The sequence below is a fragment of the Nilaparvata lugens genome, chromosome 2 (assembly GCF_014356525.2).
Source record: "Nilaparvata lugens isolate BPH chromosome 2, ASM1435652v1, whole genome shotgun sequence".
In the NCBI taxonomy this organism is placed as follows: Eukaryota; Metazoa; Arthropoda; class Insecta; order Hemiptera; family Delphacidae; genus Nilaparvata; species Nilaparvata lugens.
Window position 1 is genome coordinate 75,178,434 of NC_052505.1, and position 13,976 is coordinate 75,192,409.

General features: G+C 32.6%; 2 protein-coding genes across 3 annotated transcripts; both read left to right on the forward strand.

Moving 5' to 3' along the window:
• Positions 1–533: 533 nt before the first annotated feature.
• Positions 534–4,480, forward strand: LOC111052437 (THAP domain-containing protein 1). 2 transcript variants are annotated; one of them, XM_039421734.1, is made up of 5 exons: positions 534–730; positions 1,195–1,299; positions 2,144–2,381; positions 2,941–3,071; positions 4,220–4,480. In XM_039421734.1, exons 2-5 carry the CDS (start codon positions 1,229–1,231, stop codon positions 4,398–4,400), a joined length of 621 nt encoding a protein of 206 aa, XP_039277668.1. In that variant the 5' UTR covers positions 534–730; positions 1,195–1,228; the 3' UTR covers positions 4,401–4,480. The 2 variants fall into 2 exon arrangements, with proteins under 2 accessions (XP_039277668.1, XP_022194788.2); XM_022339096.2 differs by lacking the exons at positions 1,195–1,299; positions 4,220–4,480 and having other exon boundaries at positions 2,941–3,588.
• A 4,912-nt stretch (positions 4,481–9,392) lies between these two features.
• On the forward strand, positions 9,393–11,266 carry LOC120349981. The gene is made up of 2 exons (XM_039421735.1): positions 9,393–9,723; positions 10,760–11,266. The coding sequence occupies exons 1-2, from the start codon at positions 9,658–9,660 to the stop codon at positions 11,249–11,251; spliced, it is 558 nt and encodes a 185-aa protein (XP_039277669.1). The 5' UTR covers positions 9,393–9,657; the 3' UTR covers positions 11,252–11,266.
• Positions 11,267–13,976: the final 2,710 nt, after the last annotated feature.

Consider the following 13,976-nt stretch of genomic DNA (forward strand, 5'->3'; position numbering starts at 1 on the left):
CCTTGAAAAAAAACCCAATGTCATTGTCATCGGCATAGATGAGCTTGCGTGATTGAGTAACATCACAAAGGAACTACTTTCTTCTCTGTGGTAACATGCAGGTCTGCAGTGATTTAACATTGAACAAAATGGGTGAAATGACCGATCCTTGAGGTGAATCATTTTGTAATCTTCTAATAGTGCTAAGTTTACCATAAAGAGACACTCTGCATGTACGGTCTCTCAATATAGCCCCAAAGAAATTGATGGTTGCCTTGCATTTCAGGATCCTTGCTAACTTCAGAGAAGACCAGATGTCCACACCGTGTCACATGCTGCACTAAGGTCAAGAAATACGGCTCCTGATTTCAGGGAGAAATTAGTTTAGGGTAGGAAATTGGCATAATTCAGGATTTTAATTGGCAATATGCTATTTTATTATTTTAGAATATTTTCTAATCAGAAATAATATGTGTTGTCATTGTAGTTGACAAAATGCAAACTGGAGCGCTGAAGGTTGACCCTTGTTTGGATTTTTAGTCTCTCGTTAAAATGTTTAGGTTATGTTTATTTGTTTATCTCTAGATTTCTATTCAAAACTTTCGTTTTCAGTCTTCAACGCTTCCACACTCATGTGGATTTGAGTTTTGATAAAATTATTTAATGGATTAATGTTTTTAGTTTTTTTATAATATAGCCTTCCTGCGGTTTATAAACTATTCAGAATGAAACATAGTTTTACTGATGGCTGGTAAGTTTATTTTTAGAGGTTGCTTGTAAAAAAATTAATAGGTAGGGTACCTATTAATTTATTTACAGCCCTTTTTGAATTTTATTTCATTTATTGAAATTAAAAATCAGAATATACTATAATATGAATGGGAGAGAAAAATATAATATTTGAATATATCCATTCAATGATATAAATCAATATAAAAACATAATATTAACATATTGCACTCAGTGAACTCTGTACTAACTGGAACGGGCTGTTCAATGCTAAGCTACAACCAAAAGTGTGTAAGGCGGAGTGAGTGAGACAGACATACCGTGTGGGATTCCCTCTCTCTCGTACTCATACATCTAAGCAGGTTGTTGCAGCTCTTGAGTACGATTTTTCATTTTTAAAGTTGAAAAACGGATTTGAATGAGTATAGGGCTGTCAGTATAAGATCACAACCTTTTCTCTTAAATATTGTGATGTATTTGTCGTAGAATGCGTGGAATTGAATAAAAATACGACCGAAAAATGGTGATGTATTGTGTTGCATTTGGATGCAAGAATGGGCATGTTAGAGGAAAGGAAATACCATTTCACAGGTAAGTCAAACATTTCAAACATTTTTAGTCATTTTTTTGAAGAAACTTTTTTGTTTTACATACATTTCCAATACTTATTTTTATATTGATCAGTTTATTTGACCAAAAATAAAACAAGAAATTTGGTTATATTCCTAGTATACTGTGATATAGTGAGGTCCACGTTATAATGGCAGTGGATAAAGATAGAAGAATAGCGATGGCGATTCTTTGCATTAATTAATTATATTTCTACACTGTCAAAAACATAATTGGCATCGTTGTGGACCTAGAAAAGGATAGTACCACCGGCTTTGTCGTATGATAGACAAGGATAGCAAAACTAAAGTTGATCAAATACTGTCATTATAATGTGAACCTCACTATAGTTTCTATGTTGATTGAAAATTTAGGCCTACTTTATAGCATCTAAAATGAAGAAACATAGTTGAAGAACAAATTAATCCTTATTCAAAAAAGAATAAATAATATCTGATGTGAATGTTTCCCTACAAAAACCAGAAACGTAAATTAATTGTTTTGGGTAAGTTACAGTATGTAGGCTATAACTTAAGTGGGGCACATCTGGTATTTCTCAAGATAATATATACTCACACTATTCCTTGATCATCTGACAATATTTTTTTAAATTAGTTATGTTGAACTGAATTATAAATACATTAATGGATTTGGTATTTTTATTTGATAGGGGCACATCAGGTACCGTATTAGGTTTGGTTAGGTTAGGGATGAGCATGCTGAAAATACCAAAAAGTCTTCTCAGATGACTGGTAACTCACTTTTCAAAATACCAAAACATAGGTACCATTCACAAACGTTTACAATATTTTTTATTTTGTTTCAGTTTTCCCTTCAAAAGACCAAAACTACTTAAGCTTTGGATTGAAGCTATCAGAAGAAAGAATTGGAAACCATCAAAAAGTAGTAGAATTTGTGGTGCTCATTTTCTATCTACAGATTATTTACAAAAGCCAGGATCGACTCAGAAACTTCTGAAACCAGATGCTATACCTAGCGTGTTCTCATTTACATCTCATCTATTGAAGAAGGTGACCCAGCCAAGAAGGAGAATTATGAAACAAGTAAGATCAATATTCCACTTTCATGCTATTTGCTTTTGTATAGTATATTATTGAGTGGCATTAGTTGAGTGGATTATTTGCTGACTTCTCAATATTCAGAGGAATTTAATCTCGTCCTAAACAAGATATTTTTTCTGGCCAATCTTGTGTGATTCAAACATTTTAAGACATTGGTTCCAACTGTCTAAAATTCAGCAGCCTGGTATTTGTCTTTTAGCTGAAACGTTTTTTTTTCTTCAGGGCCACTTTTGGTATAAATAATAAAAATATTAATCGAGTATTAAATCTAAAAGTATTAATTTTGAAAATGGCATTAATAGCCGAAACATATAGTGACAAAATAATTTATAAGGGTGCTCAGATTAATATTTTTATTTATAGGCCTACCATATTCAATCATATTTATGACTTATAAGAAAATGTAAATATACAGACAGCAATAATATGCTGCAGTCCTGCAGAGTTGGCTTAATATTCATATATTCTATAAATTTTGCTCATTCAGCATTAAATCTTCAATTCACTTTCATTTTATGTCCAATATCCTTGTTTATTCCAGGAAGCGCCGCCATCAACTTCTATCAAAGAAGAGATTTCTATAGATCTGCCTCCATGTTCAAGCCAGCAAATAATGGATATTGATCTGCTATCAATATCAAGGCAGGAAATGATGGATACAGATCAAGGAACATCAAGTCAACAAAATAAGAACGATTCTTCGACACAGACACCTTCTTATTTTGATAGAACATATTATTTAATGAATCGAAAAGTTAAAACTTTGAGGCAAAAAATTAGGAGAAGGGACGCCAAGATCTCGGCAATGAAAGATGCCATACGAAGAATCAAATCGTTCAATTTACAATTATAATATTTATTTAGCAATTTTACTGTTTGTTTATCACATGGTCATAATTATAATACATTCAATATACATGTTTCTTCATAGATTTCTTTTCATCATTTCTGAAACTCCCACACTGATTTTAAATGTTATCAGAATACCTAAAGTGAGGTCCACGTTATAATGGCAGTGGATTAAGATAGAGGAACAGCGTTGCCTATTCTCTGTATCAATCAATTATATTTCTACATTGTCAAAAACAAATTTGGCATCGGTGCGGAGCTAGAATAGGATAGTACTACCTGCTTTGTTGAATGATAGACAAGGATAGCAACATCAAAGTTAATCAAATACTGTCATTATAATGTGAACCTCACTATAGTTTCTATGTTGATTGAAAATTTAGGCCTACTTTATAGCATCTAAAATGAAGAAACATAGTTGAAGAACAAATTAATCCTTATTCAAAAAAGAATAAATAATATCTGATGCAGAAATTGTGAATGTTTCCCTACAAAAACCAGAAACGTAAATTAATTGTTTTGGGTAAGTTACAGTATGTAGGCTATAACTTAAGTGGGGCACATCTGGTATTTCTCAAGATAATATATACTCACACTATTCCTTGATCATCTGACAATATTTTTTTAAATTAGTTATGTTGAACTGAATTATAAATACATTAATGGATTTGGTATTTATTTGATAGGGGCACATCAGGTACCGTATTAGGTTTGGTTAGGTTAGGGATGAGCATGCTGAAAATACCAAAAAGTCTTCTCAGATGACTGGTAACTCACTTTTCAAAATACCAAAACATAGGTACCATTCACAAACGTTTACAATATTTTTTATTTTGTTTCAGTTTTCCCTTCAAAAGACCAAAACTACTTAAGCTTTGGATTGAAGCTATTAGAAGAAAGAATTGGAAACCATCAAATAATGGATATTGATCTGCTATCAATATCAAGGCAGGAAATGATGGATACAGAACATCAAGTCAACAAAATAAGAACGATTCTTCGACACAGACACCTTCTTATTTTGATAGAACATATTATTTAATGAATCGAAAAGTTAAAACTTTGAGGCAAAAAATTAGGAGAAGGGACGCCAAGATCTCGGCAATGAAAGATGCCATACGAAGAATCAAATCGTTCAATTTACAATTATAATATTTATTTAGCAAATTTTACTGTTTGTTTATCACATGGTCATAATTATAATACATTCAATATACATGTTTCTTCATAGATTTCTTTTCATCATTTCTGAAACTCCCACACTGATTTTAAATGTTATCAGAATACCTAAAGTGAGGTCCACGTTATAATGGCAGTGGATTAAGATAGAGGAACAGCGTTGCCTATTCTCTGTATCAATCAATTATATTTCTACATTGTCAAAAACAAATTTGGCATCGTTGCGGAGCTAGAATAGGATAGTACTACCTGCTTTGTTGAATGATAGACAAGGATAGCAACATCAAAGTTAATCAAATACTGTCATTATAACGTGGGTCTCACTATAGTATATTGCTATCATTACATATTTAATAATCCTGTATTATTGAATCATCATGATTCAACATAATTTATTTTATTTACCTACTTTTATTGTGAAAAATATGAGATTGTTATCAGCTGAATTGTAATTAATTTTTGAAACCTTTCAATTTCAAATTGTTCATTTTACTCTGGTAATTATGTAGCATATTTTACTGTTTGCTTATCATAGTCATATAATAAAATGTTTCTTCGTTATTTGCTTCATTTCTGAAACTCCCACACTGATTTTAAATGTTATCAGAATACCTAAAGTGAGGTCCACGTTATAATGGCAGTGGATTAAGATAGAGGAACAGCGTTGCCTATTCTCTGTATCAATCAATTATATTTCTACATTGTCAAAAACAAATTTGGCATCGTTGCGGAGCTAGAATAGGATAGTACTACCTGCTTTGTCGAATGATAGACGAGGATAGCAACATCAAAGTTAATCAAATACTGTCATTATAACGTGGGTTTCACTATAGTATATTGCTAGCATTATATATTTAATAATCCTGTATTATTGAATCATCATGAGTCAACATAATTTATTTTATTTACCTACTTTTATTGTGAAAAATATGAGATTGTTTTCAGCTGAATTGTAATTAATTTTTGAAACCTTTCAATTTCAAATTGTTCATTTTACTCAGGTAATTATGTAGCATATTTTACTGTTTGCTTATCATAGTCATATAATAAAATGTTTCTTCATTATTTGCTTCATTTCTGAAACTCCCACTCTTACATGATTTGAAATTACACCAATGCACACCCACATAATTCTACATTCGCGTAGCCTGCTGCATGTAAGTAGGCCTATATTATTAAATTGAGATCTTTCCTTAAACAATAAATCATAAATCTTTCCTTTAACAATAACAATAAATCATATAATCCAAAAAACAATAGTATATCCTATCAAAATAAACATAAGACAGTGTTTAATAGTTTCAATTAAACACAACCCTCCTTTGGGCTGTATACGAACAAAATTCGGGATTGGAATAATAAGGACTATGAGCCTATTTTTTCATTCCCAATCATTTCATGACAGTTTATATTTGTCCTTGTTAGATAACTAAAAATAAATAAATAATACGCTTCTCTGAAATCTGGCCCACAAGTTATTCCCATGCTTGTGAAAAGTTTACAATACTAAAACTACTGCAGTCACAAATAAAAAATTCTTTTCTTTATTCATATTCAACCTATTTCATTATTTTTTCTCTCAAAAAATTAACAATGAACTGCTTAATAAAGGAAAAATAACGCTTTCATGGAATAAGACATACAATATAGAAATAAAATAGAAATTGAGACTGCAATGCATTTTCTCATAAGAGCCAATATGTTAACAAAATGACGAATCCCACAGCAATGCGGGTTGCCTATCTTTACCAGCTGCCTCACTTTCTTTGTGTTGCTAGTCCATTCCAATTAGTATAGAGTTCACTGATTGCACTAAATACGTACAGTAGGTACCATACGGTATTTGAATAAGGGATTTTTGTTTTAATTAGACCTACCAGTGTGAGTAAACTTTTGCCCACACCTCGTTTATCCAATAATCCCAATGTCGGTCTGGGATGACTAAAGCAACAGTAGCTTGAGGGACCGTCCGTTCCTTGTCTTTCTAAACGCGTTAGCTCCGGACCTATGTCAGACTCTATCTCTCTATTCGTCGTTTCTGCCGGACAGACGGAGACGAGTTCAAACCGAGTTCATGCTTAGCATGGAAAGGGACCGTGCTTTCACACTGACCCGGGGTGGAAGGAAATAGTCGAAAAGGATAGGTTCTCAAGAGAAAAAAGGGTGACTTCTAGACTGGGGGCCTCGTATTATTACCTCAACGGAGCTTTGTAAAACAATCAATTTTGTTTTCGTCACCATTCTTTGATTGATTGACAAGAAAAGTGGAAGTCAATCCTATACTTGGGACACAGTAACAGATCACGGTCCTGCACCTAATGCTCACAAAAATCGCAAAACATTTATAAACACTTTTAAGTAGAGCGTGCACTGGGTCGGTGGAGCGGCGCGGATCTCGAAAAGTCTATGGACTTGACGATGACCTGATGATGCTCAATGAAAACAAAACTCAAGAAACTATGTGCTGTTTTGAGCTGAGCCAGATCAATGCTCTCACAATAGGGTCACATTAACAATGTCTGTTTAGCTTTCCATGGCTATGATTATTTTTTAGGCTTCTGATACCTCTCCCCCTGCATTAAAAAGCATCTGCTGGATATATGCAATACTCTACTATATTCCATATGAATTATGGACTTCAGTTATGGGGAAATTCATCTGTAGCTGTAAAGATTTACTACGGTACTGTACTCTTACAATAAAAGCGCTTAAGATATTGGAATCGGCAGGCTACCTGGATCACTGTCGTCCTATCTCCATCAGGCTGAAAATCTTCACCGTGTTTTATCAATACAATATACTATTTGGTGCATGCAAAATATAATTATCACTCACTGGATAGACAAGTGGACATGTATTTCTATGACACAAAAAAAGTAAATATTAACATCCTATTTCCAGACTTACTCTCTTCTTGAGGAAGAGGAGATTGTTTCTACTTACTATTGCAATACTAGGCAAACCTGCCTGATATGGTGTACCTACGTACTTTCTTTCTACGTAAATTCTTTACCGAATAGAGTAAGGAATCTGGAAAACAGAAAGTTTAGGACTGCAGTCAAGGTCTGGTTAAAGGAAGCTTTATTCTACTCTTGCTGAATTAGATTCATGGTTTGTTCGGAAGAGCCTAAGTTTAAACTAAAAAAAAAACTAAAATAATTACTTTCAGTAGAGTGTATAAAAGTTTTGGAATAAACTTGAATAGGTACTCAGAGAAGAGTTGAAACGTCTAGTTCCACAGTATTCTTGGGATTGATGGTGGAGAGAGATTCGAAATGGAAGCTACATATTTATCATGCAACCAGTAATTTGAATAGAGGCTTGTTTGCATTGAGAGTATTGGCCTGAGTAGGGAGTCAAAAACTGTTCTTATGGTGTTTCATGCTTATTTTCTGTCAGTCATGAGATAGAAATTAAGCAAATTGCTTTGCTCTATTTTCCCTATGTAATCATATTTTAGGTGAAGACTATTGAGAATAATGGAATAGTTACACTGCAGAAGAAATTGGTAAGAATAATTTATAAAATTTATGCAAGGGGCTCTTGCAGGCCTTATTTTAAAATAGAGAAATTGCTGATGGCTCCAGCTATTTATATATTTGATGTAGCAAGCTTCGTCTTCAAGACTAGACGGGTATATGATGAGAACCAGGTGAATCATCCCAATAATACAAGGGGTTTTGTATGCCCACTTCATACGCTTTGTTTTCTGGAGAGTGGCCCGTAAAAGTAAATTCGTATGGCTTTTGTTGGTGGGGAGTCCCTTGCGGGAAGGTCCCACCGCCTGAATATATAATTTGAGCCGTCAATGAGCCTTACGACTGTCATACTTCAGCCGGGACCGACAATTTAACGTGCCCATCCGATAACACGGGAGTGATCTGGTTAAAAAAACTTTTGGTTGTGAGAGGGTTCGAACCCGAGACTCTATGCTGCTACGCAAACACTCTATCCACTATATAGACCACGGATCACTTCGTGGCCCGTTTTATATGGGATTGGAAATTTACAATACACTCAGATTCAATGCATTCCATCTCACATCAGAGAAATTGAGGGCTTGAGGGAGTTCAAAAGGGCACTTAGGGAATTCCTTATTTTATTGTGTCCATACAAATTAGCGAACTAATCCTTGATAGATGATTTTTTCTTTATGTATGTTTTGTGAAATTGGTTGTGTTTTCTTGTTTGTTGTGCTTGCTAAAAATGAAGTATATGATATTAGATTACACTTTGACGTGTTATTATACTGCAGGAGTAATGCTTCCTTGTTGCAGTTCTATATGACCAATAAGGAAAATAAAGTACAGTAGGCTACTCTATGAGGGAGAAATTTGAGGCTGATAAAAGCTATGAAATTGACCGATTCAGTCACACCCAGGGCCAACTTAATCAGAAATTTAAGATTTCATAAGAAATGAAATACAAATGTTTTTATTAGGCTAAGTCGAGACTTGAGAATTTTCCCCATCATTCAACTTGACATAATAAAATGTAGGCTACACTCCCTTGAAGATATTCAATGAATCCATACAATATCGTAGAGTAATCGGTCTCTACAGGCCTACTGATCAACTGATGATACTAGACGACAAAAACTAAAATCGGTCAGCCACTCCACTCATTGAACTGAGCATAGCATGTTCCTCTGATATAACATTCAAATAATTGAGTCAATCAATATTGCTGTTTATAGGCATTAATCAATCTAATCACATAATATTATAGAAAATGTGTTTATTAATGTAGCTCAAGGCAACTGCTGATTCTATCAAATCGGAATCTCTGGATTGAAAAAATATGAAAATGGTTTATGGTATTTGGTTTTTGTTTCGAATGAATTGACTAATTTATAGGGAATTACCAATTTTGTAGCTTATCAACGTCAAAGTTTGTTGATAAGAAATGTTTATTCCTGGTATTTGCGATTTGAGGCATCCATGGTGCATGCCTCACTTTACTCTATTAACTAATTTCATGACTGAATGTTGGAGCAGTACGTAGTGTGGAAACATATCAGTCAACTTGAACTATGATCTCTAATACTTGTTGATATTATTTCGATAGAATTCCATTATCTCGTAGTTGAGGTCATGCACTCATTACAGGAAAATTGTTATTAATTATTTGTTATTTTATTCATCAATCATTCCATTGTGACTTTATTAATATTATCCTCAATCGTGTTACAGTACAGTAAAACGAGTTATAAGTTTGTGAATAATATGAAATGAAGTGTCTAGAAGTTTATTATATAGTGTTAATTTTAATATCAATAACTCACGAGAACTATGCTGTAAGTGTAATTGCTATTAATATAAAATAACATTTTTTACCAATGTATTGCTAAACTGGTGCTAAACGTACCAGTTTCTCATGAATAATTTATTATGAACCATTATGGTAATTGGTTTTTAGACTCAGGCTCTCTCAACATATTCAATGTACTGTATAACATTCAATAATTAACACGATGTGAGACTTTGTTGATTATTTTTAATGATTCATTTATTTATTGGTTCATGATACACTGTATAATATTCAATAATTAACACGATGTGAGACTTTGTTGATTATTTTTAATGACTCATTTATTTATTGGTTCATGATACACAATTATTCATTATGATGAAATAATAATATAAATTTCTGAAAATTGTCTACATTTTGTTTGTAAATATTTAATGAAGAGACCTTATTTTTACTATTGTATAATGAAGTTTGCAGTCTACCTATATTTCGCGCATTAAATATGTTTGTAAAAGTATTTTATGAAGATTATTATTACAAGAATGAATTCGCTACAAAACTTGATGCATTCAGTATTCCTCTATATAAAGAATCAAGCTGCCTCAACTGACGGTGTGTTTTTAATTATATATTGAATTAATCAAAATATCCTCCTAAAAGTTAGAAAATGATGGAAGGAACATACGATTATATTCCTAATTGAAATTACTAACTTGTTGATTCCTAATAAAAATTCATAATAGTCATTCCATTCTACGTCTTTAGCTCGCATATACTTGTACTTTCTCTTCATCTCGATGATGTATTCAATTACCTTCAAACTCACACATGTTCATCTCCAGACACAAACCTAATTTATCTAAATTGCATTAATTGCTTTTTCAATAAATTAACCTATAAAAAGGAACATATTGTTTTATTGTCCAATGTTGAGTAAAACAATATTTTATTTCATTGTCTTCCGTAATTTATTGATGAGCAAGCTATCACTTAATTCCCATTCAAGTTGAAAGTGTATTTTTGTTCTATTTCCTCTGAGTAAATATAAATTCATGATTGTTTTACAATTCATTCTGTTTCAGGTATTCGACCCCAGCAAGATACCTAGGAAACCCTCAACAACAAAAGAGAATTTAAGCAGTAATCGATCATCAGATGCAACGGTTTCAAAAAACAAAAATGAAGGGAACGTTCGTGAACAACTTCCTTGGATTTCAAACGAGCAGCAGGTCGCAAGATCGGGAAATAACCGGCTGATATCAAATCCAGGCTATGGAGATGAAAACAGACAATACAATGGTAACAATTTCGATAGGAATCCCGCAGCGGGAAATACACAAACACCAAAGAGCAACACACCCTACATCAGCAACCCCTCACAGGTACTCTGCTTTTGCATAATTTATTTATTTATTGATTCATTGTCACATTACAACACGTTTTTGAGTTTCACTCATATGACTGGTGACATGTCAGTATTAATAAATCTAAATGTTAAAAGGGCATCAGTCATTTTTGTTTCATATTGTGACATAATCTGGTTCTTTGATATTCGACCTAATGTTTTGTGTTGAAACGGTATCATTCCATGCATTATTACAGTCACAGAAGGCATGGGAAATAACTGATTTTTGTTAAAAAGGCATCGCAGTCACTGACTGATGCCTCTATAACATTTATTGTGATATCTCACTTCACATGTAAAATCTTACTTCAAAAAAGTCAGACTCTTTTCTGAAAATTGCCCAGGCCAAAAGAGAAATTATGGCTGTAGATATCTTGGATTTCAAGAAGTGGAGGGGAAAATACTAAAAAAAACATTATCCATCGAAACAGTCAAAGAAGAAAGAAGCAAAAAAATAATTTTTGGCATAAGTGCACTGAATCATTTTTTATATGAATCTGATAAGAAAGGCTACATCTCAGCTCACCGTTTCATCAATGGACTTGATTCGAATACGGTAAATTCTTCATGAAATCTACACGAGAATGTGCTGAGCTACCACCTCCTAACCTAGCTTACCCATTAGGAAAAGTTCCGATCAAGGTGGCGAAGCTGACTGACATTGGGAAAGTGATAAAGTACTTACTTAACATATGATAATGTGCAATTTTATAACGATTTGATAACCTGGCCTTCCTCTGCTATTCAAGATGCTGATGATGATGAATGAACTGATGAACTTTGAACATAGAAAACTATGTTCTACCTAGTATAATATTGTCAATTTTCCATTTAATCTCATAAATATATAAAATAACAATAAATTGACGTAATATCAACTTGATAACTGCTGGAATTTATTCATTCCTGTCTCATGTCCATTGATAAATGCTAAATAAAAAGAGCATCATTTACAAACTTTCAAATAACCTTATAATGATAGTTATTTTATTCATAGTAGTATTCTCTATGTTAGATGATCCAGGTTTCCTGGGAGAATAACCTACAGTAGTAAAAAATGGTGACAAAAATTTACATTCCACTTTAAGTAGTTATTTGTTGTTTCCCACAAATTTACTTTGTGAGTAAGGGACTGAAGCCCTTTCAACATTTAGCGCTTATTATATAATTATTTAATCATTATATAATTACTATACACTATTGTATAGTATTACATTCAATTTTAATACCGTATTACCATAGAGAAAATATAGCATAAGTTATCCATTGTATAGGTCATTTATGTTCTAAATTTCTAGCTGATTTTCTATCGACTTGAGCCGATTACTGTCTATTTGTTGATTTGGCCGGATGAGAGTGTATGAATGGTACAGTATGTGAGATTACCAGCATCACATAGCTCCACCAAAAATAACTATCAGAACTATCGGCTTGAGTTACATTGAAAATTGGAACATAAATGCCCTATATCATAGGATATCTTCTTGTGCTATCCTTTCTCCATAGTATCACTCATATAATGTGTCACGTTATTATTTATATTTAAATAACGATTAGCCTCCTGCTTGGCATCAGTCGGTAAAGCATGAGATTTGATATAATTAGGTCGTGGTTTTCTAATAGTATTCAGTCTTAAAAAATCTTGATAGGCCTAGATATGGGCTTCTCCTATAACTCTTGTAATTCAATAAATAATAAATATATATAAAATATGATACTTATACTATAGTGTTGAGGAATAAAAAATAAATTGCACACCATGAAAGTTTCATACATATATTACATAAATAATGCAAAGATCAATCGAGGCAAAAAATATATATAGAGCGATAAAAAATATAATATAAAAATAGAACAATAATTGAAATCAATAAAAATATCACAGGCTAAACTTTATATTCTAGATTTATGGCACGAATCATTACCATGTGCCTTTATCTTAAAATCATATGCATTCTGTTGCATGTAGTTGCGATATGCGCTTGCTAATACTTGTCGACTTGGATAATTCAATCAAAAAATGTGTGCTCTAAGATCAGCTTGATAAATTAGCCACTAATAATCCAAATATATATATATATATTAAAATCTCTAGTATTTAGTAGATTTATTTGTATCGAATATATATTTTATCTCAGGGTGCAAGATTCGGCACCTGACGGAATAGGTAGAGCCATTCATCTAGTGAATTAGAACTATAATAAATTATCGCAAATTGTATTGCAAAAATTAAATATTATATGCATATGTTTTAATAGCCTAGATTTCGTACTTCTTTGATTTAATAGAATTTCTAAAATATTGATCTATATTTTTCTTTCAAATAAATACCTTTAATACTAATTTTACTTGCGCAAGTATTACTCTTATTAATTTCTCAATTTATAATAAAACCCTTTCGGCGAGCTAGCTTTGATCATCAGATTAATTCGAAGCACTAGGGCGCCCATCACTAATTCAAATTTAATCACTCACGTGTCGAAAATCTTCTTGTAAGCCGCCGATGTCGATCCAACTCCATGTGGTCCGGGAATATGGTAGCCGGAATCGTCTCCTCCAAGGGGTTATAAATTTAATTAAAAATGAAAATGACTTCTGCTTCACAATAGCATCACGAAGTCTTTTAAGAAATTTAATAATTTACTTTAACTTTAACTTTTACAAAATCATTAGTAAGGTACTTCGCTCTAAAATATTTGGGGTCCTCTTATGGTGGCATTTGGCTGGCGAGTGCTGGTTCTTCCTTCTCAAGTTTTACAGATCCTCTTTCCGACTTTCAAATTAGCATAAAATTTAAATATCTTAGTCCTCCGCCATTTAGGTTCAAATAGATCTTACAAAAAATACCAAAATATTGCTTAGATTATATGATTAATAATTTCTTTGCATTCGAG

What these genes read in the sequence shown, in the direction of transcription:
- LOC120349981 (XM_039421735.1), top strand. Translation starts at nt 9,658, where the DNA reads ATGAAGTGTCTAGAAGTTTATTATATAGTGTTAATTTTAATATCAATA. An exon ending in TAACTCACGAGAACTATGCT is followed by an intron (nt 9,724 to 10,759) that starts GTAAGTGTAATT and finishes ATTCTGTTTCAG; the next exon opens with GTATTCGACCCCAGCAAGAT.
- LOC111052437 (XM_039421734.1), top strand. Translation starts at nt 1,229, where the DNA reads ATGGTGATGTATTGTGTTGCATTTGGATGCAAGAATGGGCATGTTAGA. An exon ending in AAGGAAATACCATTTCACAG is followed by an intron (nt 1,300 to 2,143) that starts GTAAGTCAAACA and finishes ATTTTGTTTCAG; the next exon opens with TTTTCCCTTCAAAAGACCAA. An exon ending in ATGGATACAGATCAAGGAAC is followed by an intron (nt 3,072 to 4,219) that starts ATCAAGTCAACA and finishes TGGATACAGAAC; the next exon opens with ATCAAGTCAACAAAATAAGA.